The sequence below is a fragment of the Pseudoliparis swirei genome, chromosome 11 (assembly GCF_029220125.1).
Source record: "Pseudoliparis swirei isolate HS2019 ecotype Mariana Trench chromosome 11, NWPU_hadal_v1, whole genome shotgun sequence".
Lineage (NCBI taxonomy): Eukaryota > Metazoa > Chordata > Actinopteri > Perciformes > Liparidae > Pseudoliparis > Pseudoliparis swirei.
The window spans coordinates 21,695,220-21,721,967 of NC_079398.1; the positions used below are offsets into that span (position 1 = coordinate 21,695,220).

Consider the following 26,748-nt stretch of genomic DNA (forward strand, 5'->3'; position numbering starts at 1 on the left):
TAATCTAAACTTTTTTGTTTAAAGAACTTCATAAGGATAACAAAATAATGACATTTAAACCCACAGGGGGTTCCCAAAGTACATTGTTTAGCAGAGGGGCTAAACCACTCTGCACATTTTATATCGATCAGTTTCGTCATAAGAGGCTTAACAATGTAGACGCATTAATTAAATATGTCATTTTTTTTCCTGAAGGCCTTACTGGATTACTAACTGGGTAGCTTCCAGTTGCATGACACAATAACCAGTTTTAAGACTGGTAAGAAGAGGTTGTTGAAGTAAATTTTAATTAATTTGTCTTTGTTGTGATTCTCACAACATTCAATCAACACTTTAAAATATATGATATATGATCATATTCCTTTATTCGTCCCACAGTGGGGAAATTTCAAAAATCACAGCAGCGGTGCACATCAGAGCATCAATGAAAATAAATATAAAACACAAAACTAAATACTTATACTAATACAGTATTAGTATAAGTATTAGTAATACTAACATGTGTTTGTTGTTGTCCATCATGGAAAGAAGTAAAAGAACAGTTTTTATCCTGCAGATGGCAGCAACCAACCTACGACCGCATTTGAAAGTAGAGAAGGAAGCGGAAACACGTATTTTCCTTTTATTTTGCGTTTGTTTTGGTGGGGAGAAAATTATCAAGTTAGTTAGAATGAAAACATTTAACTTCCGCCTAAACACTTCATCTTAAAATATTCATTGATAAAACTGTATTTGTTTGTACACAATTTCACATCCAAAAACCGCAACAAATAAACAGAAATGCGGTTTACTAATGAATAAGTAACACTCGTAATGCGTTTTGTTTTATTTCAATACGCACACGTAGAAAAAACTAATTTGAAAGTTTATTTTGAAGGCCGAACATGTCCTCTTCCGGTCACATTTAAGAAAACCGTGTTTGTGTTGACGCGCGCAGTTGCCAAGCCCGACAAAATACAACTTGAACGGAACCTATGCGGCGAAAAAACCCACCGCCATGGCGTCGTAAACGGGTGGAGGAAGATACGGTTTTAATGCTCGGTAGGTGACCGGAGTCGGTCCACTTTGTTTCGCCGGAGACACTAACGGCTGTGTGGACGCCGGGGGAGAAGCTACAATGAGCTCGGAGCACCAGAGCGACAGCGAGGACGCGGACGAGTCGCAGGACAGGCCCAACGGCGGCGGCGACAAAGATGACGACCCCGACATCGACGACTCGGACGCGGAAGATGAAATCGCCCCGAGGGTTTCTCCCTCTCCGCCGGGGAGCGGCGGGATTAGGCCGGAGCGCAGAGCGAGGTCTTCGGCGTCGGAAGAGCGAGAGCCCCGCTGCGAACCGCCCGCAGCGCCGCAGACGGCGAGCGGCGAGGGCTCCTCCGGCGCGGAGGTCCGCAGGGGGAACAGCGTGTTTTCCTGGCTGCAGAGCAGGACTATACGTCGAGGGTTGTTTGTGGACCCGGCGAGGGAAAACTTCAGGACAATGACCAGTTTATACTGCTCGATGAACCCGGCTTCGGAGTCTGTCAACCTGAGCACGCAGACGCACGGAGCAGTGTTCAACCTGGAGTACTCCCCGGATGGGTAAGGCACCACTTTGGCCTCTGTGTTTGAGGCCTTTCACCCGGAGAGCATGTGCACAGGGTTCTCACTATGAACATCTTTGACATGTTAGACAGTGCACCTGCCTGGAAAGTGCTTGCATTGTTAAACCAAATCCATCCTCGTCTCAATGGACACCTGGCCGTCCAAGGACCACTTGTGAGAGAAAGCTCACTGATTTTGATATTTATGTTTAAAAAAAAACATTTCAAAGATTAACGGGCGCTCAAAAAAATGCATGTGTTTTTTGCAGGAGATGAAAACACCCTGAACCTGATCAGGCATGGCAGTTTTTGTCAATATATTTGACGTTTTATGATGCGTTTCGTCATTGATCCGGTTGTTATTCTACTATTATGTATCTTCTGTTACCTCTGCAGCTGCATTCTTGATCAAAACGATGTCTTAAATCTAATTGTGCCAAGAAAGTTAAAAAAGAAGTCACTTTTTATTCAGATATATTGCTAATACACCACCTCCAATTATGTGATGGCACAAGCTGTGATTTGAACTTCTACCAATCATAATACCCAAAATGTGATGACTCATTCAGATTGGACATCCGTCTTTAAACAATCTGGGAAATCACTTACACATTTTGTATTAAAATTAAAATGATGCAGTAATATAAATTGGTAAACTGACATTATTAAGTTATGAGGAGGAATAGTTATTTATATACACTTATTATACATTTTCCATCTTTCTTTCGAGATCTTTCTTTGCTGCATCGCTGTCAACTGTAAGAAGAAAGATAGTTTTCCCTTCTACACACAGATACGATGCTGCTTCCCCATTAATACTTCCACAATATATTTCTGTGCAATTATCTCTCTGAGTGTGTCATGTACTATACATCTTATATGTTGCGTCTAAGTTAAAAGTTTTCTGTGTTTTTTGAGCACGATAAGACTCGACTCTTTTTTTCTTCCTCACCCTGTGTGTTAACGAGCTCCTCTCTGATTGGTCCGCTCAGGTCGGTGCTGACCGTGGCCTGCGAGCAGACTGAAGTCCTGCTGTTTGATCCCATCTCGTCCAAACACATCAAAACCCTGACGGAAGCCCACGAGGACTGCGTCAACAACATACGGTGCGTTTCTCAAATTGTAAAACATCCTGGGAGGGTTTGTAAAGTTTCACCGGGTGAGTCGGTAAATCGAAGCGATTCAGGGTGGCGGCGCGTTGGATGAGGCTCCTCGTCAGAGAACGCTTCATCACAATATCCCTCCTGCAGGTTCTTGGACAACCGTCTGTTCGCCACCTGCTCCGACGACACCACCATTGCACTGTGGGATCTCCGTAAGCTGAATTCGAAGGTGTGCACGCTGCACGGCCACGCCAGCTGGGTGAAGAACATCGAGTACGACACCAACACGCGTCTCCTCGTCACGTCCGGCTTCGACGGCAACGTCATCACGTGGGACACCAACAGGTGCGTGCGGCTGGCGTGAGCGTCGCGGTTTGAACTCGCGGACATTTCAGAGTAAATATGAGAGGAATCCCTTTTTTGAATGCAGCAAGAAATTGTTCAAAACTTAAACGCGAGTCGCCCCACCGAGCGACTTGAGTCTCCTCCAGTCTATCACGTGATAAGACATAAATACCTGACTTTACCTTTTTAAGAATATAATTACAACTGCAGGACCAAACCTACGTTTTCTTCCGATAACTCAAAGATGATGATTTTCCGTAACTCTAGACGAGCAGCTTCACCGTGTTTGTCTTTAAAGCTCTTTAACCAGATTTACACGCCATTATTTAGGCCGTCATACCTCCTGTTCCGCCTTCTGTAATTGTCGCCCCCCCCCCCCCCCCGCGGCCACTGCAGGTTTACAGAAGACGGCTGCCCGCACAAAAAGTTCTTCCACACCCGTTACCTGATGAGGATGCGGCTGACGCCCGACTGTTCCAAGATGCTCATCTCCACGTCCTCGGGGTATCTGCTCATCCTCCACGACCTTGACCTCACGCAGTCCCTCGAGGTGGGCAGCTACCGCATGCTGCGAGCGCGACGGACGCCCCTCAGCTCCGGTGAGACTCCTTGAACACTTTGAGACGCAAATCATTCTGCACACGTTCCACATATTACATTACATCATTACATCACATGTCATTTAGCAGACGCTTTTATCCAAAGCGACTTACAATAAGTGCATCAACCTAGAGTACAAACTCAGAACAACAAGAATACAGAAAGTAACATTTCCTCAACATCGTCGAACTACAAAAGTACCATAAGTAATAACATGAGTAATACCATAAGTAAGAGCCATTTAAGTGCCACTGAAATGATAATCTGTGTTTTAATCCAGATATAGTCGTAAAAGATGTGTTTTTAGTCTCCTGTGAAGCTGTAGAAACTTCCTGATGTCAGTGGGGAGCTCGTTCCACCAATCAGGAGCCAGGACAGCAAACAGTCTGGATTTCGAGTGATTAGCTCGAAGTGCAGGAGGCACAAATCGATTGGCTGTTGGAGCGGAGCGAACTTGCCGGGATATTGAATTATCTTTCTCGCCGGAATGTCTTTGGTTACGTAAAGCGAGCGTTTCATTCGTCAATTAGTTGATTGCGACTCAAAGGCAATTTACCGTCTTTGTCGCGGTGCTGAAATAAATTGGTCACGTAGAATTCTGCATGTTCACTGTGTGCCTCCGGAGTCTTTCACAAGCTGCTCGCTCAGCCGCTGTGAGTACTGACGACCACGTTTACGTCATGATCATTTTGGGGGCGTGGCTTTGGGAGAGTTCGCTTTACGGCCGGTAGAGAAAGTGTCTCGTTCGTTTCACTGATCGGCTTCACACAAAACTAAATGATACGACGACAAATCTATGTAAAAACTGCAAACTTCAGATGTGTAATTCAAAGCGGGATTCCAAACTGGATCAACTTGACTCACTGTGCACATATTTTGAAATACCGCGCGAATGAATTGAGCAGTTTTAAGTTAACTCTTTGTTTCCCATGTAACTTACCAGAGTCATTATTATCGTCTCCATGCTGATTTTAAGTGAACATTACTGTCGATTTCAGATGAAAGAAACTGATTTCTCACCCTATTGTGTTTGTGTAGATGGGGGCACGTCGGCGTCCAGGTCGGCTGGAACTCCTCGCCAGGGAAACGACTCCAGCAAGATCCACCCTCCTCGAGAAGGTCAGAGAAAAACGATGTCTGATAGATGTTCCCCGAGGCTCCGCTGAAACAACAAAGACAAAGACTCCGAATGTACCACTAACGCTTTTATCTCGCAGGTCTTCCTCCGAGAAACAGCCTGGAGGTCTTGACTCCAGAGATCCCCGGAGAGAGAGACCGGGGGAACTGCATCACCTCCCTGCAGCTCCACCCGAAGGGCTGGGCCGCGCTCATCCGCTGCTCCAGCAACATGGACGACCAGGAGGTGAGAAACGCCTCCGATCCCTTTTTAAAGAGGTCAACCTCGGTGCGATTCATTCAATCGCCTCGCGGGCACGTCATCGTCTTCATGTTTTATAGATCTGAAAGCAAAATGAGATACCTTTTTTATGCATTAACGATGACATCATCATGATTTCAATTCAGTTTATTTGTATAGCCCAATTTCACAAATTACAAATTTGTCTCTGAGTGCTTTACAATCTGAACACATAGACATCCCTGACCTTTGACCTCACATCGGATCAGGAAAAACTCCCAAATAACCCTTCAGGGGGAAAAAAGTGAAGAACCCTTCAGGAGAGAACAGAGGAGGATCCCTCTCCAGGATGGACAGGTGCAATAGATGTCATGTGACCAGAAGAACAGATTTAGAGTTAAAACACATTCAATGAATATGACAGAGTGGATGAATAGTTGGTAGTCGGCATATTCCACGATGGAGACCTCCACGATCCATCAGGCAGATGGAGGTAGAGGAGGAGTGGGCGGAGTCTCAACAGTGGGCGGAGTCTCAACAGGGCAGTGGCATAGTTGGTAATGATCATCATCATCACTTGGAATTTACAAATGTCATATTTCACCAGAATATATATCTATTACATACTGAAAAAAAACCTTGACACTGTGTTGTGAGTTTTGGTACAAATACCTTAACATTACTTCATTTTTTTTAAATACCTGACGTAAACATGTCTTTTTCTTCACACAGAGTTTACTAAACACAAGCGACCTTGTAAGAAGTTATTTTAAGGATGTGCAGATATTGGCTATCCAGCCCATCCATACTGACTCAAATAGTTGTATCGGGTATCTGTGTCAATTCAATTCTGTGTTTCATAGACTAAATGGTTTATAGATTTAAAAAATATATTTACTTCAACCACAAGGTTGGCGGTTCGATCCCCACCGTGCGCATGTCGAATCGTCCTTGAGCGAGAGACTGAACCCCAAGTTGCTGGTCTACTTTATTATTTTAATAATAAATAACAATTCAGTAAATTTATAGCAGATCATTCTGTCCAAGCATCAATTCTCTTTTTATTGTTTTGCATTCAACCTTGGATCTGGTGTGAGTTTGTCCTCACTCTGTACCTTTAGACATGAGACTAAACCTTTACTAAAGACCGTTGTTGTGTTATTATTCAGGGCTCTCAAGTGTCACGCATTGAGCGTGAGACTCATGCATTTCGGTCTTAAGTCACGCACTCCCGCCACACATCGTATTTCTCACGCTGAAAAAAACTCGGCTATTTAATGTTTTAATGTGCCGCAGCGCGCCAGCATGAGCCGCGCTGCCCTCACCGTGGAGGAATCAAGCGCTCCCCTGGAGTTCTGCTGTGAGGAGCCACTTATCAGCCAATCAAAAAAAAGAAATGGGCTACACAATAGCCAATCAGAAAAAAAAACGTACCTGTTGTATCTGGGTAAGATTTAATCCAGCAACCAATGAAAATAAAGCATCCTGGAATTGCGACTGACTGATATCCGAAAATGTCGTTCTGCAGGGGGGGGGGGGGGGGTGCTGATGGTAATGTCACTCTTGCCTGTCTTCAAAATTTGAGAGCCCTGTATTATGTGAACGGGTGTCTCTAATAGTTGGTTGGTGTCGCTGTGGCTCCCAGACCAAGTCTCCAACGTGATTAATAGTCTCTGACGCCGACTTCCCCTGAACCCGCGTCTTCTCTCTGCAGTGGACGTGTGTGTACGAGTTCCAGGACGCCGCGCCCACCCACCCGCTGGTCTCCCCGCGCTGCTCCCTCCGCCTCACCCACTACATCGAGGAGGCTAACGTCGGCCGGGGCTACATCAAAGAGTTGTGCTTCAGCCCGGACGGACGGCTCATCTGCTCCCCCTACGGCTACGGCGTCCGCCTGCTGGCCTTCGACGAGAGCTGCGGCGAGCTGGTCGACTGCATGCCCGTCCAGACCAGCTGCCTCAGGGAGATCCGCTCCATCTACTCGCACAGCGACGTGGTGCTCACGACCAAGTTCTCCCCGACGCACTGCCAGCTGGCCTCGGGCTGCCTCAGCGGCCGCGTCGCCCTTTACCAGCCCAAGTTTTAGCCGCTGGAGAACAGCGCGCCGCAGACCCGGGTGAAGAAGTGCTCAGCGGGGGGGTTCCTGCAGAAATGTCCCAGAATGCCGTTCGTACAACCACTTTTCTACGATTATAAGATCCAAGAATCTAATATATGCAGAGAGCTGCTGCCCAGGAACTCATCGACAGAGTAACATGGCCATCCTGCTATCGGTTGTTATTAATGATATCGAAACCGTCAAAGTCATTTACAATTTTCAATTAATCTGCGTCTTTACAAACCCTGAAAAAGATGTCCTAGCATTTGTTTTAAAGTGCTCAAGTGGACCAGCTGGGTGGGATTTACTGCATGCAGGCATTTCAAATAGTCTGACGTGTGGTTTCACTGGAACGTCGTGGTTTCTCTGGACCCTCTGCCAGACTATGTACGGAAAACTCCACCTATCTGGTACCCAAGAAAGGATGACAAATATACATATATATTATATATATGTATATTATATATATGTATATTTGAAGCACTTCCAAACCCGGGTCTGCCGCTGTGAAAAAGACTGTTTGTGGACGGAGGGGATGAAACTGACCCTGAATGAAGAGCGTTTTGGAAGTCCGAAAAAAACAAACTGGCTCTTTTTCATACTAAAGATTGATTTTTGGTCTTTAAAGCAGTAGAAGACTCTGATTTTATTTTGAGACTCGACACGTCCAGGTGTCGACGTCTCGGGACAGAAACCGGACCGATGTCGACCCGACCAACAGGACGAACGAGAAACTGCCGCTTGTCGCCGGCGCGGATCTCCTCGCGCCGCTCCGCTCATGCCTTCTTCATCGGTGCTGCTTCTCTGCTCACACAATCTGAACTTTGACCCCCGACTTCCAGGACCTCATCGTGAACGCCTTTACCCGCCCGTTTGTCTTTGTTTTCCGGCCTATTTTTTCCCCGCCTTCGCGGTCTTTCGTAGTTTCAGGTTTTTAGTGGTTTTATCGACGCGTTAGCGGCGGCACGTGTTCGCGGTGTTCTTTTTGATTCTCCACGATTTCCCTTCTTTTCGCCGACGTTGACGTCCTCGCTACGTTGGAATCTCTTCTCATTTCTCTTCACGGTTTGTGTGTTTTTATTCTAAGCCCGTGAATGGAAACGTTATGCCGTCGGGACGAGAGCAAAGTCCAGCTGCTGTCGTCGTCTCGGCTCATCTCACCTCCACATGTTCCACATCCACGAAACGCTATTGCAACATTTTCATACTTTTTGCAATTGCATATTTCTTCCCATAAAGAAAAGGCTGGCATTATTCTGCACGGTAGTCCGTATCCCGAGACCTCTCTACCTTCTCTGTGCCCCCCTCTGTCTGAAGCCCATTGATTCTTACTGGAAATGTAAATCTTTAAAAATGAAAATATACGAAGGAAATGACTCGGCCTTTAAAAAAAATTTGGACTGAGCTTGCTGGCTCCTGTAGTTCGTAGCACACATTACTCAAACAGGAGTCGTTGGGGACTACTTTCAGTTGTGGAGTAATACACAGTTATGGTTCTTGTGGGTGTTCACGGCAGAAAGATGGAGCATATGGGATTAATATAAAAACTACAATGACCATATCCAAGGAAATGAACGGAGCTCTGGCTCAAAGGAATAAGATATCCGTATTTGGTCAAGAAAACAATATTATTGTGTTTTCATGAGATTTATTAACTATAAATAACCTGTAGAATATTGCCAGCCTCGTCCTTGAATCCAACAGCTTGCTGACTTCTTGGCCAACGACTTCCAGAAGAGGTTGCCTCAGCACTGTTCGTCTATCAAGACACATTGGACTTGATTTGTTTGTTTTTTGAGTGTTGACCCACATCAGTGTTTGCTTTTTCCTACCCCCCCCCCCCCCCCCCCCCGCCGTTTCTTTGCATCACATCCACTTTCTCATTCTTAGTGTTGTCATAAAGGTGACCAATCAGGTTTATTTCCCTGCGTTTTCTGTTTCCAGCCAGTGTAGTATAGCTGCTGTAAGAGCTGAGCACACGCATGGATGTCACACCTCACCGTCAACCGGTCGACTGCAGCGTAGATCCCACGTAACGGACAGAATAGACACTAGCGTACATACTACTATGCATACAAGCCTTTATGAAGATTCACCTTTCTTATTTATGCCAGGGTGATGCTCTGTGTGGAACTGTCGGACGCCAAAATATGTTTTGCTTGGTCACGGCGGTGCTTCTCTGTATGTAATTGTGAGCTGAGAACAGAAGTTGAACATCTGCTGTTATAGATTTAATAAAACAATAAGTAGTCTTTACATATGGTAAAAGCTTGAATTGTAAAATAGTTTTGGGAATACTTTGGGAAATACGCTTATTCTCTTTCTTGCAGGAAGTTACACGAGCGGATTGGACTTGACGATAGCTAACGCTGCCGCTAGCAGCCGGTTAGCTCGACTAGCGGTGAACCAGCGCTGTAAAAAGACGGTAAACGGGGGAAACGCCGAAGATATAGTCCGCCTGCCAACACCTCTTACCTCTATGTCACATATATACATCGTTAGTTTTATCCGTATTTTAAAAAAAACAAAAGTTGCCATTTTACGGAGGGCAAGACTCAACTGGTTCCTGTCAATCAAATGAGAACGAATAAATAGTCCGAGATGCGACCCTGTAAACGGCGATTCGGTTTTATATTTTAGTTTTTTGTTCGGATGAAACAAGCGGCTTATAATGAGTGACTTGGCGAGCTGAACATGCGTCGAGAGGGTTTTGTTGCCGTTAAACAGAGCTAAGCTAGCCGGCTGCTAGCTGTACTGAGCTCAAGTCATATTAACCGCTGGTGTCCATCTTCTCGTCAGAACGGGTAAGATGGTAAAAAAATACATGATTTATCTCAGAAATTCATTTCCATTTGAAGTATTAAAAAAATGAAAATTCCTATCCATAATTCTCAGCTCGCAACGCGTCCCGTTCGTAATGAGGAGCGACGCGTTTAACACTTTGTACCTCCGTTTAACTGCTGTTAAAATGTGTGCATATCAGTTCATTTAACTTTCAGTTTCTTCCCACCCACTGGAACAACTAATGTCCCAAGTTACAGACGTTAAGAAATGCTCTTGAATTATTTAAAAGTACATTTATGGCATTTATATTTTTAAATTGGCCGAGCTGAAGGTTAAAGGGCCGTCCCATGCTGAATCAATGCTGCTTTTATTTCACTAAAAATCACAAGCTCTTTGGAGAGAAGTGTCTTATCTGCCATTTTCACTTCAGGTATAGCAACTAAAAGCCGGATTTATTTTTAATGCCATTTGTCTTTTTTTGGGGGGGGGGTTCAGTCTTCAGTCTTCAGTCTTCTTCTGGTTTTTAACCTGTATTCTGTTGTGTGGATTAACTGAATGTCGTCAGTACTTCTGGTGTTACCTGTGGACTAAACCCAGCTGGAGGAGTGGTGGAGAGACAGAAACTTGCTCGCACCGTTGTTCCCCTAAAATGGCGAAACGCATCAAGGGACCCCGACAATGACAGTAAAATGGTACTTATTGTCCCTGAAATAAAAAGGTTAGCTTCTTTTGCACTGCTGACTGTTTTGGTGTTTTAGTCGAGTATTTCCGTTTTTTCCGTGTTAAAACCCCACGCGTGAAGTACTGAGAATCGACCACCGGGTGTCAGTCAAACTCGACCAGTGGTTCCCAAACTAAGGGTCCCGTCCCCTCAGGGGGTCATGAGATGATTTACAAAATGAATGACTAATGTTGCTTCATCCGCCCTTTTTAAAATAAGACAATCCCAGGATGAAATGGTCCAAATCAGATCAAATAAAAACTACATTTTGGTGACCAATAATGTCTTTAGCTATGCTAGCGCCGAGGCTTAGTTTGTTCATGCTTCTTGTATCAACTTCAGGTTCCACTGACTTTTTATCTGATTTGATTTGGGGTCAAGGACCTATAAAATACGTAACATTCCCATCAGCTCCGGCTGTGGCTTTGCTGTTTAGTGCGAATAAGAAAATGTGTTTGCATGCAGACATACTGGATTAAGATTGGGAATGTGGTAAACATGATATCTGCATTAGCACTTTGTCTTGTTTCCTCTTCTTTCCGATGTCAATCATTTTGTGACCCATCATTTTTATTTGATGACCCCTTGAGGGGTCCGAGCCCCCCGCGTTTGAAACCTCTGTTCTGGCAGCTTCTTCTAGTACTCTTCACCCTTGTTTCAGATTTCGACGCTAGAATATAGATTAAGACAAATAAGTCATTTATTTGAGATTTATTTTTGGTCCTGTTGGACTCAAGTCAAACAAACAAAAACAGACGCACTGTTATTCAAAAAAAAAAAAGATGTCACACATCAGACCAGCTGACACTCGCACTCAGTCGTCAACAAACACCGTCACAGCATCATCAGCGATGATGTCGGAACACTTCATGTACAAAAAAAAGAAGTGAATTGTAACTTTAACATTAGATGATGCCTGTCGATAAATGTGAAGATGTCCATAGTCCTTCAAAACGTTTCTGTACCTTTTTTAGAAGTTATTCTAAAGTTTGTGTCTTTTTTTGTTGTTGTATAAAAACCTGCTTTTTAAACATGCCGTCAATGTCTTTAAGAGTTTTTGTGACGGTTGTGGTTTAATCTGCCTTAAAGGGCCAGTACGCCCAAATTAATACGTTCCCGTGTTTTTCTTCAATAATTAAAGTTGTGGTGAGCACATACAAATCTCAGGGGCTGATATTAATATATATCTTTGGGCTACGCAGAAAAAAATAGATATTTTAGTAAATTGGCCCTTTTTAATGCTATATCCTCTCTAGTAGCAACATGTCGCTATTCCCAGAGACTTTTCTCCGTTTAAACTGAACTTCCTGAATCCAGCTCATCTCTGAGGCTTCTTTAGCGCCTCGAGCTGAATTCTCTCTGGCCTCCGGGGGACCGGGCCCTCCTGTGCCTGCGCTGGTTGAGGGCCTTGGTGCTGGCGCGAAGCATGCGGAGCCTCAGAGTGCGAAGACGCAGCTGCAGGTCCTGGGGAATCTTCCCTCCTTTGGTCCGGATCTCATTCAGCCTCTGAGTGGGCGTTTTGGTCAGGCCGAAGTCACAGATGGTGGCGTGTGGCTCCACTCCGACGCGGCACCGACGCATGGACGGGTAATAGCCCTGGGCCCAAACCATCACTTTGTAGTCCCCCGGGTTCAGTAGACGCCAGTAGTCGCCGTCGGCCGCTGAGGAAGTAAAGATTCATGCGAAATAAAGATTTATTTCACCTTCTCCACAGCCTAAATGTAAATGTAGTGTCTCTAAAAGTTGCTAAATGCAAGTTAAAGACTTCCTACATTTCCCAATGTCTGGAAGCTCCAAGAGAATAATGTGGAGCTTAGATAGCCTCGAGCAGTGGTTCTTAACCCTCCTGTTACCTTTGGGGTCAATTTGACCCCATTCAATGTTTAATGTCTCTAAAAAAATGATTCACATAATTTTTTTAAATTCATATTTCATGACTTTTCCTAATTTATTGGGGAGAACTGTGAAAACATAAAATTCACATGATATGTGTTCAATGTCCTGTACAATTTGACCCCAGGCTGTTTTTCACTGTTTAAAACATAAGAAATATCAACTTTTTTATATATTTAAAGGGCTATTTAGGTAGTCAACAAACAAACATAAAGTACCTCACACTTAAACTTGGGAAACAATATTAAATCTAAAAATGTTCTCTAGGTTTTAATTGCTGGGGTCAAATTGACCCCAGGGCTAAAAAATGTTAGTAAATTTGAAGGTAACAGGAGGTTAACCTTATAGCCGCCCCAATGTCGCTGATATACGGCCAATTATTCAAACGAATAGGAGGAGTAACCTGGCACATGACAAAACTAGAACCACGCATACCTTCGCATATCACAAGATTGGGCATTGAATTATGAACATTTTGGCATTAGTTGCATGCCAATTGGATATAAATTTACCGCGCTATGGTAAAAAGATGTTGACCTTTTCATGACCTTGACATTGACCTTTGACCCGATCGATCCCAAAATCTAATCAAATGGTCCCCGGATAATAACCAATCATCCCACCAAATTTCATGCGATTCGGTTTAATACTTTTTGACTTATGCGAGTAACACGCATACAAATAAATAAATAAATACACGGCGATCAAAACATAACCTTCCGCATTTTCAATGCGAAGGTAATAAAGCAACAACACTTCAACTTTGTTGATCGTTCTAGAAATGTATCATCTAATGTAAGTTTTGTAATTGCCCAGTGGATGGTTTTGTAGTTGAGAGTTCCACCTCGAGACACAGTTGCAGTTAATTAAAGACACTTTCGGCATTAATATCAAATAAAAAACATAAAACTGAGCGTCTTACCCGATCGGATGTCGTGCTCGTGGTCCTCCACCCTGATGACGGCATCTTCTATTCCCTGTTTGCTCAGCTTGTCCCTGACCACACCCTTGATGCCTCTGTGAACCTGGGTGGAGAGGACACGCCGCACATGTGAGGCTCCAAAGGGAAGACGAGGGCGGAGACAACCGCCGGATGTTCAAGCCGCTGCAGCCGACGTCTTAGAGACGCAGACGGACCGACCTGCTCCATGTACACCAGCAGGGACTCCTTGTTGTTCTCCCACTCGATGGGAAGCTCGCTGACGTGAGGGAACTTGTCACAGGACAGCTCCACTGTCACCTCGAAGCAGTTGTTGTGCAGGTAACTGAAGTCATTCATACCTGCAGAGAAGACATGCACTTCAATTCAACTCAGTTTATTTGTGTAGCCCATTTACACAAATTAGAAATTTGCCTCAGAGTGCTTTACAATCTGAACACATAGACATCCCTGACCTTTAACCTCACATCGGATCAGGAAAAACTCCAAAACAACCCTTCAGGGGGGAAAAAGGGAAGAACCCTTCAGGAGAGAAACAGAGGAGGATCCCTCTCCAGGATGGACAGGTGTCATAGATGTCATGTGACCAGAAGGACATATTAGAGTTAAAACACATTCAATGAATACGACAGAGTGGATGAATAGTTGGTCGTGTTGGGGGAAATCATATAACCTTGGTTGAACTTCTTAGAGTTAGCCAACATAAATAATGATGTACCTTGCTATGACACTCGGTTATCTAACAGATGTTCTCCTGAATGCGGACTACGATCCCTTGTTATCTAGTGCGGTTGGGTCACTGTCACCTTGATCCAACCAGAGTAAATCATGTGCCCGGCTCTTCAAATAATTGATGTGATTGGTTAAAAGGTCTGATGGGAGGGGATGCGGAAGTCCTTCACGGAGTCGGAGACATTCCGGAGGCGCGCGCGCCTCCGGACGATGAAAGATAAGCCACGACGCCACTAGCTGTGAGCGCTGCGCGAGACATTTCACGAGCGGGAGCGCAGCGCTTGCTTCCTCTTTAATGAAGTATCGCCATAAAAAAAATCACACCTTTTTTCCGCTCTCACTGCAATCTCACGCAGCCCAGCCAGGTGAAAAATAATAACTCGGAACGGTCTCTGATATTGTTCAGGGGGGGGTCACACGGGGGGACTGCTCTCAGGAGAGAGCTGGTCGGAGGGTTACATTTACACTACAAATATGTGCTAAATATTCTAGAAAGATGGACTTGTTCACTTGTTGGATGTTGCCTTGTGCTCATTAATACAGTCCCGCTGGGTTGCGACATCAAATCATTGTCTCTCTGCTCTTCATTTTTGCCACAACAGTAGTCGGCATATTCCACGATCCAGACCTCGATGATCCATCAGGCAGATGGGATCTATGACGTCTCATGGGGTCCGATGACGCTATGAGACGTGAAGTCAAAAGGACTCCGGGGAGAACGCAGAAAGATCGTGTGCACATAGAATTAAATTCATTCGGAGAGAGGACTCACTGCCGGGGACGGTGTGCCAGGCGCCGCCGTTGATGATGTTGTTGTGTGCCTGGAAGTCCTCGTAGTGGCAGATGCGGCGGTTGGGGTTGGACATCACCAGGTGAGTGGAGGCGTAGACGGTGGCCAGCCAGCGGAAGAAAGCGTTGTCCGCCGTGGGCGTGTCCTCCTGGGGGGCCCAGTCCCGGGTGCAGTCGTAGGGGTACGTGACCACCAGCTCTCCCCCGTGGAGGTTTGCACTCAGCACGAAGGGGATCTCCTGCATCCAGTTGATGACGGCTCGCGTCACTGGTGCAACCTGGGAGGGAGGGGCGGTCTGGGTTAGATTTGGGATGGCACTCTGAGACACTGGTGTGTGGGGAAGAATTGGACCACTTAGTGCAGATGGTAAATATATGAAAATGTGATGATCTTTTTACTGTCCATCTGGAAGCCAAGTTTCAACGAGTGTTCTTTTTAAGGGTTTCCGGGAGAAATCTTTGTTTTTAATTTTCTAAAAACTGTCCTCACACCACCCGCAAAAACACAAAACTAATACACGTCTAGCTTTAATTTTTATTTTAATTAAAAAATTGTTTTTCATAATTTGGTTCTTTGATGCAGTAATCTGTATTTCATTCACACCTTTTTCTTTTGTGTTAGCAATTCAATTGATAGTTCTCAGACTCCCTCCACCAATACCCATACAAAAATATAGAAAAGGTTTATCCCGGGAAGTTGAGTTTTGGTGATTCTAGTCTCTTTACAGACGTTGCTGTCTGCCCCTCTGTTGTTGTTCTTAAGAATACCACTAGATGGCGCCACAGTGATGGATTTCTCACATCCTACATTTGGCTCAAACTAAATTCCTAAATGCTGAAATGCCTCATGTATTGTTACATTATTGTTTCTTTGCCTATAGTTGAAGGTGTAACTCATAACACGTGTTGCTCCTCAGGCTCTAGTTGCTCCTCCTCTCGTGCGATTGGCTGGTGACCTGCAGCCAATCACAGTCCATGTGTGGTCATAGCAGGATTAGTGAGTTTTTGTGGGAACAAAATGTATATTTTTGTCATGTTAGGGTCAGAAATGTGGGCGTGTTGCACAGTGTAACTTCTCTTTTTTGGTAGTTTATTAAGTATTCAGTGTGTTTTTATTTATAAGCTTTTATATCTGTCCATAAAAAAATTAAAATACTCCATATTCATCACGTTTTATATTCCTCTCCTCTCCCCCACCCCGCATGTCCTTACCATGGCGTCTTCTTGAGTGTAGTACTCTGGGATGGGGATGTAGTGGTTGGGGACTTTAGATTTATCTGCCGCCATCTCTTGGGTGTCCCACATGAGGTTGTTCAGGTCTGGGAAGTTGTGATTCAGGTCGATTCCTTCATAGTTGTATCGTCCCTCGGCCCAGCCGGCCAGCTCAGAGCCCTGCAGCGGATCGGTCGGAAACGGGGACGTTCATACTCTTATTCCATCACTGGTGTGGTCAAAGACACGATAAAACTTGAACGGGCACTTGGTAGAGCGCAAACTTTCTCATATCACAAGATTGGGCATTGAATTATGAACATGTTGGCATTAGTTGCATGCCAATTGGATAGAAATTGACCGCGCTATGGTAAAAAGAAGATTTTGACCTTGTCATGACCTTGACCTTTGACCCGATCAATCCCAGAATCTGATCAAATGGGATAATAACCAATCATCCCACCAAATTTCATGCGATTCGGTTTAATACTTTTTGAGTTATGCGAGTAACACGCATACAAATAAATAAATAAATACACGGCGATCAAAACATAACCTTCCGCATTTTCAATGCGAAGGTAATGAGGACTTCGACTTCCTGTAAACCTTTTAGCTGCCCTTCCCTTTTTCTCCTTAACTAGTATTCCATTGATTAAAGATGTAATGAGTTGTGCGCACATGGGGAACACCACCATTATTGTGTCAAACATCAGACTAGCATGCATGACAATGTTGCATGTGAGTTTAAATTAGTAGGAATTAGGGCTGTGCCTCCATCCGGCTAATCTGTGAATCTAATCTTATTATCCACCGTCCCAGATTGACCGAACCCAAAGTGAAACAAAAGAAGCCGATCTGCCCTCTCGCCAACTAAAACATGCCTGTTGATCCTTGTCCCTGTGACTTCACCCACCTTCTCATAAGCCGCTTCGTATCCATCGGGGTTCATGGAGGGCAGGAGGTGGATCCGAGTCTCGGTCACCAGCCGAACGATGCGCCGGTTGCCCTTCTTGTATTCTCTGCACAAGTACTGCATGAGGTTGAGGACGAGCTCTCGGCCCAGAGCCTCGTTCCCGTGCATCCCGGCCACGTAGCGAAACTCAGGCTCCCCTGCCAAGAGGGGAATAAAGGGAGTCGTTTCACTCGTGCGGAGGCATTCATCTGGGCCCGACATCAACGTGAGTCACACTAAACATGAAGCATTCGACATTTTCATTTTATTTAGTCGGTCAAAGTAAAAGTCCAGAGTTGCATCAGTAACACATCTTGTTCGTGTTCGCCAATAATCATACATGGAGGACTTGACGCCAGACATTCCTAACACTGAGGCTCCCAAAGACCCACAATCTGAACTTGATATTTGGCACCAGAGTTCATTAACAATGAAACCATTGAATCCACTGTTTTCCATAATATGACCCAAACTCCCATTATTTCCTCTTGGATATGAAGCAGTTTTGAAATATGTTTCCTGAGAAGAAAGAAAGAAAGAAAGAAAGAAAGAAAAGCGTCCCTCCGCTGAACTCATTTAAGCTTTTTGGCAGATGCAGAGAGGCCTGCATCTGAAAATAGCACCACAAAGGAGATCTGTCTTGTTTGGCGAGAGAGAGAGAGCGAGAGAGAGACAGAGAGAGAGAGAGACTTTGTTTATATGAAAGAGGCGTCCTCTATAAGACACCCCGGCCTCCCCGTGTGCTGCTGCTGCCTCAGAAAAGCCGTCTGTATAAACACCGGAGGATGTTGAACTCAGGAGAACCAGAGAAACACGATGAACCGACTTTCAAGGTTTCAAACTCGTGGAAGAAGAGTGGAAGCGCTCTCACCTAGTTCGTGTTTGCCGGGGTTATCCGAGATCTCCATGACGTACAGTTTGAGGCCCAGGTAGCTCTTCCCGATGGTGTAGATGCGGGTGATGTCCGGACACGCCTCCGTCACAGACTTCATGAGCTTCGGGGGTTAAGAACAGGGGTGGAGGAAATATTCAGAGCCGTAACTGAAGTCGACGTACTAACACTGAAAACACTGAATATGTTGCATGGAGGAGTAGAGGGCGGGGCTTTGCAGCATCTGGTGGAGAAGATGTGCGTACGCGTGCCACAGGTGTCGGAGAACGATGGAGATTCATGTAGAAGACACGATTCTTCAAGGTATTATAAACCTAAACACATTTCTTAATATTATATTCAATACTGAAAATATGTCCCTTTTAAATGCTACACACACAATTTGTGTAGAAATGTGCAAGTATGATCAGGAAAATGTACTGATGGTAATAAAAGTAAAAGTACGAGATACAGAAAGATGTCCACTGTGATTTATTATTGCATTATGCAAAAGGAGGGGTCTTACTTTAGCTACTTTTGAACTATAAACTTTTCATTTGATGTTATTTATTTTTAGAGATTAAGCTTCAGATTATTTTTCTTGTCCAAAAATTGATTGATTTGTTTGGTTTGTAAAAATAAAGAAAAATCCAACCAACACATTTCTTTTGTTTGCAAAATAAAATCTTCATTTGTAAAGTAACTAAAGCTGATAAACGTAGTGGAGTAAAAAATACAATATTTCCCTCTGAAATGTAGGGAAGTAGATATAGAAGTATAAAGAGTCGTGAAAAGTAAAGACTCAAAGTAGAAGTACCTGAAATGTGTACCTGAGTAAATATACTAAAACTACAACTAAACAGGGAGGAAATCTGAAAACCGTTAAGTCTGAATAAAAACTTTGGCATTAGCTTTCGGGGAATCTAAAGTTCCTCATCGTGCTGGTGTGTTCCTGCAGCCGTTCGTCTTCATCAGACCTTCCTCATCTCTTTGTAGTTGTGCTGTCTGAAGTCCAGAGCGTCCTTCGATCCCGGTTCTTCCTCAGAGTAGAAACCGTCCGTTGGACCTACGCAGGAAAGGAGCACGGTTACCCCCCGAGAGACGACCCGGGCCTTCTGAAGACAATGGACCCAACGTACGGCGTCGCTTCGCCCTGCAGCCTACCGTCGACTCGACAGCCGAGTATCTCGGCCCTGAGGCACACGGTGCCGTTGACGTACCAGGTCTGAGGGTTGATGCGGATGAAGCGGGCGGCGGTGGGAACGGGAAGGAGTCCGAGCACCGGGTTCTCTGGATTCTGGTTTCCTTCAAATATCTGTACAATTCAACGTGTCGCACGTCATCACACACCTTGGAACATTGTGTTGTTGTTTTTTTGACATAGAATAACATAATTAAACATTCTCAATCCACCACTGTGGAATATCTCAACAGCTACTGGACGGACCGCAGTGCGATATCCGTGGTCCCCAGAGGATGGACCCTGAGGACGTTGGCCATCCTCCATCACCAGGTCAGAAGTGTAAGTTAAAGTATTTTTCAGATGCTATAACAGACGACAAACAGGACTGAGAACATAACCTCACTGCAGTAGAAATTACTTTAAAATGTTAAGAAAATAATATATATATATATTTATATATATATATATATATATTATATATACAGGACTGTCTCAGAAAATTAGAATATTGTGATAAAGTTCTTTATTTTCTGTAATGCAATTAAAAAAACAAAAATGTCATGCATTCTGGATTCATTACAAATCAACTGAAATATTGCAAGCCTTTTATTCTTTTAATATTGCTGATTATGGCTTACAGCTTAAGAAAACTCTAAAATCCTATCTCATAAAATTTTAATATTTCCTCAGACCAAGTTAAAAAAAAGATTTATAACAGCTGAGTGTTTGTCAAGGCTCAGGAAACCCTTGCAGGTGTTTTGAGTTAATTAGACAATTCAAGTGATTTGTTTAATACCCTACTAGTATACTTTTTCATGATATTCTAATATTTAGAGATAGGATATTTGAGTTTTCTTAAGCTGTAAGCCATAATCAGCAATAAATCAGAATAAAAGGCTTGCAATATTTCAGTTGATTTGTAATGAATCCAGAATGCATGACATTTTTGTTTTTTTAATTGCATTACAGAAAATAAAGAACTTCATCACAATATTCTAATTTTCTGAGACAGTCCTGTATATATATAAATAAATATATATATATTATTTTCTTAACATTTTAAAGTAATTTCTACTGCAGTGAGGTTATGTTCTCAGTCCTGTTTGTCCGCATAAATATATATATATAAATATATATATATATTATTTTCTTAACATTTTAAAGTTATATATATATAATAACATTAACCTCCAGCTCCTTGGTAAGAAATCAGAGGTTAAAAATATATTATATATATCAATATGTATATATTTTAATATATATATATATATATATATAAATAAATAAATATATATTTATATATATATAAATAAATATATATCTATTTATATACATATATATAAATATATATACATATATATAAATATATATATATAATAATAACATTACCTCCAGCTCCTTGGTAAGAAATCAGAGGTTAAAAAAAACTGCAAACAAGTTGCAGGTTTAGATCAAACCTTACATTTCTAAGTGTTGGAGCTTTCGTCAATGTATTAGTTTGAATACACGTTTAGTTTTTTGTTGTTGAGGCTCCATAGACAAAAGTATTTTTTTATGTATATTCAGTTCCACTGTTTGTAATGCCAACCACGAGGTTCAGTTTCTTGCTCTGCTCGTTTCTCTCTTCCTTTGTCAGCACAGTGGACTTTTCAGTTCACGGTGCACTTTTTTACTTTGGCACAAACTCCTGAAAGTCTGTTTTCCATCAGTGGGAGGTCCTCTGGTCACGGTCGATACATTCCTTCATGTCAGAGAACACAAAATAAATATGCTCGTACCGCTTCTTCTGTCCCGTTCATGCAGGTCTGCCAGCTCACGGAGTCGTTGCTCAGCTGGACTTTGTAGGTGTGGACCCAGTCCCAACTGTAACAAACACCAAGAGATGCATTTTAATATGCAGAATTTAACCTTTTGTGCACTAGCGTGTGTCTTGTGTGTGTGTGTGTGTGTGTTTTAGCGGCAGTTTTAAATAGCGAAAAGCAGTTTAGCCCTGATACCTGACCTCCAGATGGAGTTTCGGCCCTGCAGGATGACTCCGGTGAACAGGGTGAGGTGGTTGGCATCCACCTCCAGCCACTGGTGCCGGTCCTTATACTGAGCACACCAGGCTCCGTCATACTGGTCGCCGTCCGTGATGCCAGACTGAAAACACACACGTTACACAGAGGGTCTTTTTTCTTTTTTTTTCTTTGGCCAACTGTAGAATCCATTAGACGTCCGGCTCTGCCTCGATGTGTGGCGTTGCTTACGATTTTGGTTTTGACCCGGATTGTGAAATAATTGCTTTCAGCCTGCAGAATATGATAGGTGGAGGGGAGAGGGCACGGGGAATAGCACTGCTGGCTCTGTATTTTACAGATTATTAATTTATCATTAATTCAGATCCAGTGACTGGAGTATTTTATTCATTTTACAAGCTAGCTCAATCCAAGTAATAACATTATTTATTTATTTTAAATCGAGAGAGCTACTTTATTTTATAATTTATCAAAAATGCACCTGAAATTATTCCTTTTAAATATAACGTGATTAACATATTTTACCCTTTGGGTTCAATTGACGCCAGCATTAAAACCTCAGAAAATTATTTGAATGGGGTCAATAATCCTAAAGCGGGGGGGGGTAATATTTTGATTCGTCAAAAATGACAAGGCAACAACAAGGGAAATATTCCCCAAGGGAAATTTGTCGACAGTAGCAGCAAACAATAGTGAATAATTAAGACCATACTATTTTGTGTTTGTTTATTTGCACATCTTTAAAAATGTGTAACTTCACCTCTATTGTGCAGACTTAAATATCTTATCTTGGAAGGATTGTTGACATCTTGTACAGATATTCATGGCCCCAAAGTATGAATTGTAATACATCTTCTGACAGCCTCAGAGCCGCGATGTGGCTCCAGACCCTTCGTCTGGTTTTCCCTTTGTCCTACATGATGGTAAATTTAATGGATTTTTTCGTATGTTTTTCTGCCAAATCAAGTCATTTGAAGATATAATGTTGGGCTTTGGGGAGGTAAGTCGAGGAAATTAATCCTTAGTTGCAGCCTTGTTATAATGGTATAGCTAAATATGTATTTCTCATCATCTTATAAACCTCAGTAGGATCTTACCAAAAGACAAAAAGTGATAATTCAACTTCTGGAAACACGCAAGTTTCCTGTTCCTTGTTATTCTTTAAACGTCCATGAGAAGCAGCTCACTGTACTGTGTGTTTGATCCAGATCTACACCCACCTGGATATTCAGCCTCCCCCTGTGAGGACCCAGACCCGTGCGCTGGTAGGAAGAAGCCCGGATCTGGCTGTCGTCGACCCGCATGGACTCCAGGCCGAGAGGGGGGCAGTCTGGAAGGAGAGGGGTGGTCAAGTCCTCCGTGGGTTTGTGTGCTTTAAAGAAACCGCTCTGGAACCGGCGGCTGACGGGTTCAGACAACTCCCCCTCTGGTTCCTCTGAGCACACGTCTGATGTAATCGGAGGTTGTTATGTGGAATATCTCTAATCATACCGGGTCAGTTCAGAGGAAGCCTGGAGGCCCTCTGCATACATATATATATATATATATAAAAAAAAAAATATTTTATTATTTTATTTTATATATATATTATATATGATGTATATATTATTTTTTTATTTTTATATATATATATTGTTTTTTTTTTTGTTTTTGTGTTATGTGTTTATATCATTCTTTCTTCTTTAGTTTTTTTTTTTTTAGTCGTGCTGTGTCGTCGTCTAAGACATAATTCTACCGATTATATTATTATAAAAGGAAAAATAAAAAAACAAAAAAAACTTGAAACTTGAAACTTGAAACTTGCAGAGGAAACTGCCGATAAGCAAATCCGTGGAGGGTTTGAATGTAATTTGAGACAAAGTCGAGGCCAAAAGGGAGTGAAGTCAAATGTCCAGCGAGGCTGCAGCTGCAGGGCATTTTATGGCTTTGTGAAGAAATGATAACAGCCCCATGAATCAGAGACACTGGCAGGATCAAACGGTTCTCTTACGGTAAAGGGATGTTTTCACTGCCACGTCTTTAAAATCAAAAGAGGAGACGCAGAATAAAGATGTCTGGTGTCATTAGCACTCGATTAAGTCCCTTTAACCCTCCTGTTACCTTTACATTTACAAACATATTTTACCCTCGGGGTCAATTTGACCCCAGCAATTAAAACCTCCAGAAAATTATTAGAATTAATATTGTTTCCCAAGTTTAAGTGTGAGGTACTTTATGTTTGTTTGTTGACTACCTAAATAGCCCTTTAAATATATAAAAAAGTTGATATTTCTTATATGTTTGACACAGTGAAAAACAGCCTGGAGTCAAATTGACCCCAAAGAACACCGACGTTAAACATTGAATGGGGTCAAATTGACCCGAAAGGTAACAGGAGGGTTAAGATGTGGAGAGCTGTTCGTTGACAAAAACTATTTCTCAAATGTGATTATTTGCTGGTTTTCTTAGTCTTTTGTGATAGAAAACCGAATACATTTAGTTTTTTGGAAACCAAACTTAATATATTGTATCTACATTAATCCAGGTACGGTAATTATGCAGCCGTTTCCATCTTAAATCAGAAGTAAACCATCTATTTTGGGGAATTCAGTGAATATGGCAAACAGTAGCAACGTTATTTGAGTTCACAAATTTAACCTATAGCTGAAATAAGTTAATCACTAAAGGTGATCAACAGAGTTTCTTCTGGTATTTTATAGACTCAATTGATTGAATAAGAAAATAATTTATAACAAGGGTAATTCAGGTGCATTGTTTGTAAAGAAACTCTGGGTTACTGTGGAGCATTAGAGTGCCTCAAATAGTAATATGTATACTTTCACTCATTTTAAATGTTTTTACTTTATTTATAGTTTCACGGGTTTAGAAAAGCTAGTCAGGAGCTCAGTAGGTCCCTGATGGCATCGTGCTTTATACACTTAACCTTAATAATTGGTTTTAATCAACTTGTCCAAAGCTCCATGACCAAAGTCAAAGTGAATGTGTCCATACCCGGCTGTGTTCTGGTATTTTCTGTCTTGCTGTCATCTTCTTCTTTTTTCTTCTTTTTTTTCCCTTCACTGTCTCGGCTGATGTTTTTGGTGTTCTGTTTGTCTCTGGTGGACAACTTCGTCCTCGGTCGGTCTGCGGCGCGTTCCTGCGGCTGCGCAGAGACAGACTCCACCGCGCGCGTGTTGTTCAATAATGAACTCATCTCGGCTGTTGAATCGTTTCTAGGCGCTGCGTCTAAAAATCCACCCAGAAAAACCACTGCAGCCAACGTGCACAGGGACTTTTCCATCTCCCTCTTTGTTTGCTGCTGCAGAGTGAGCGAGGAAAGAGCCAGACCTCCATCCACCTTCCTCCCCCTCCTCCTCTTCCTCCTCCCTCTCAGTCCCACCTCCTCCTCAGTCCCACCTCCCGTCCCTCACTAAATTCAAACAAGTCACATGAAGGGAAATTGGATTAATTCTTCTTATTTTATTGTTTAGATAATGTGCAGTCATTTACTCAACTGCCACATACAAATATTAACTTTTTCAAAAAGTGTGATATTAAAAGTTTACATTTCTCTACAATTTACACCACATTTGTTTCGTCTCTTCTTTTTCCTCTCATGACAGGATGGTGGAATGTGTATTTACCAAAGTAAAAGTTTACTTTGTACTTTACTTTAGTATTTCCTTTACTTACGTTTTACACCCTGTTTTCCTTTGTACTTTTTTTCACTACATCTATTTGACTTACTTTGCACATTCACATAAATAAGACATACAATCAGCTCCACTTCTACCAGCGTCTCTCATTTCACTTCAGAGACATTTTCATAACAAAGAACATCCGCTCCAGTGTTCAATTTAATTTATAATTCAACTAGATTCGACCCAATTCCATCCCAAAAAACCTCGACATGTGACATACGTGATGACAAAAGAGACCAAACAACACTCGCCCCCCAGTGCAATATGAACCCTTCTTAAAACCTTCTAAACTGACTCAGTCTTTCCTAACTGCTGCCAGATGTTTGTGAGAGATCACACATAACATTTTACAAGAAGACAAAGTCTCTGACATCTGGCTGGTGTGTCAGATGAGCAGCCATCAGTTCATGTGATGGTTTCCTTTGATATTAAACCATTCAGGATATGCATGTATTTTTGCCAGAGAGTGGGGACTTGTGTGTTACTTTCTTCAAATAAATATCTAATGCTTTATGTCAAGTTTCCTATCAATTCTTTTCTTAGTTTTATTTTGTTTTCTCGCATGCGGTTCACTTTCTTCTCCATTTTACTGTTGACCTCAGGGTCACGTGGCACCATATTAGCCGACATCCCTCACCTTTATTTTGAAGGAACAGTGCCTTCATCACTTTTTCATTTTACACCCAAGCTGCTTACTCTCCCACTCTGTGTCCGGACATGATCTTTTATCTGTTATGATTCACGTCGTCCTCCACCTCCCTCCAGTCCGCGTAAACTGAGCTGCAGCTGGGTGTTTTCCCAAATAGAAGAACCCCTGCTGCACTTCCTGTAAAACATCTAATGCAAAACAGCTGAAACGGTGTCAACCAGCTAAATACCAACATGGAAACCAGACCATAAAGCCTCAGTGATTGTTGATGCATCTGGCCCAAACTGTTGTGTATCTGTTGGTCTGCAGAGACGACCTGAGATTCATTACAACATGGACATATTATTTTAAATTTAAATAAACATCACACCCCTGTTTGTCTCCTTCCACCCAAACCACATCTTTTTCGATCGTCAGCAAACCATCACATCTGTGTTGTATTGAACCGTCATGAGCTTAAATCAACCTTTTTGTTCACTTGGTGAGTAATGTTGCAAAGCAAGACAGCATTAAGAGAAACCAGGAGTTTGCTCTCCGAGATGCATGTAACACGTTCAGTTGTTCTGTCAGCATGTGAGCACAAACAGTCTAAACAGGGAGGCTTTGTCTCGTTTGTGTTTCCAGGTTGGACTCAGCAGTCCATCTCTCATGTGTTAATAATCTTCTTTTCAGCCACAAAGTTCAGTGGAAATATTCAAAAATACTGCTTTAAACCAGCTTAATGCCAGAAGTAGAAGTAAAATAAAAGAGGCAGAGAAAGCATTAAAAAGAACTGTGTGACAGGATGAGGCAATGAAATATGAAACACATGGCCACACTTAATAAAGTGTAAACACCTCATAATGTTGCACACTTAAGCTTTTATTTAGTTTGTTAATGTGTGATTCTATAGCGTTTGTTCAAGTATTATAAATGGCCTGCAAATAGTGTACATGGCAGGGATTTTGGGAGGAAATGATATGCATGTTTTTGTCGTGGAGTTTTCAGTCATCAATCATTTTCAAAGATTATGTATTCATCAACTGAAGGAGGTATGGGAAACATTGTTGTTATACATAATCGTTTTTATTTAGGAGAGGATGTCTTTGGAACATGAGTAACCGCTTCCTTTCAATGTGCAGCTAACAAACAGTCAGGAAATGTTCTTTTTTGTATATATTAGTCACCTGAAATGCTCACAGTGCTTCTGCTCTTTTTCAATCAAATGTCATGACCTCAAAGATCCCCTCATGAGAGAA

At 42.6% G+C, this 26,748-nt stretch overlaps 2 protein-coding genes across 2 annotated transcripts; one reads left to right on the top strand and one right to left on the bottom strand.

Moving 5' to 3' along the window:
• Positions 1–946: 946 nt before the first annotated feature.
• On the top strand, positions 947–10,609 carry wdr32 (WD repeat domain 32). Its single transcript, XM_056425535.1, has 7 exons — positions 947–1,581; positions 2,576–2,689; positions 2,834–3,031; positions 3,428–3,630; positions 4,670–4,750; positions 4,849–4,994; positions 6,703–10,609. Exons 1-7 carry the CDS (start codon positions 1,118–1,120, stop codon positions 7,072–7,074), a joined length of 1,578 nt encoding a protein of 525 aa, XP_056281510.1. The 5' UTR covers positions 947–1,117; the 3' UTR covers positions 7,075–10,609.
• A 678-nt stretch (positions 10,610–11,287) lies between these two features.
• Positions 11,288–25,368, bottom strand: cpxm1a (carboxypeptidase X (M14 family), member 1a). Its single transcript, XM_056425533.1, is given in 14 exon segments — positions 11,288–12,252; positions 13,407–13,509; positions 13,626–13,765; positions 14,929–15,223; positions 16,158–16,337; positions 17,071–17,267; positions 17,981–18,104; positions 18,958–19,046; positions 19,145–19,295; positions 20,942–21,026; positions 21,166–21,305; positions 22,402–22,511; positions 24,173–24,485; positions 24,488–25,368. Coding segments are annotated over 14 exon segments (2,280 nt in total). The 5' UTR covers positions 24,515–25,368; the 3' UTR covers positions 11,288–11,926.
• Between the last annotated feature and the right edge of the window lie 1,380 nt (positions 25,369–26,748).

Excerpts from the sequence above, each read along its gene's own strand:
- wdr32 (XM_056425535.1), top strand. The coding sequence starts at position 1,118 with ATGAGCTCGGAGCACCAGAGCGACAGCGAGGACGCGGACGAGTCGCAG. Across the intron at positions 4,751-4,848 it reads GATCCACCCTCCTCGAGAAG|GTCTTCCTCCGAGAAACAGC; the intron begins GTCAGAGAAAAA and ends TTTATCTCGCAG. Across the intron at positions 4,995-6,702 it reads GCAACATGGACGACCAGGAG|TGGACGTGTGTGTACGAGTT; the intron begins GTGAGAAACGCC and ends TTCTCTCTGCAG.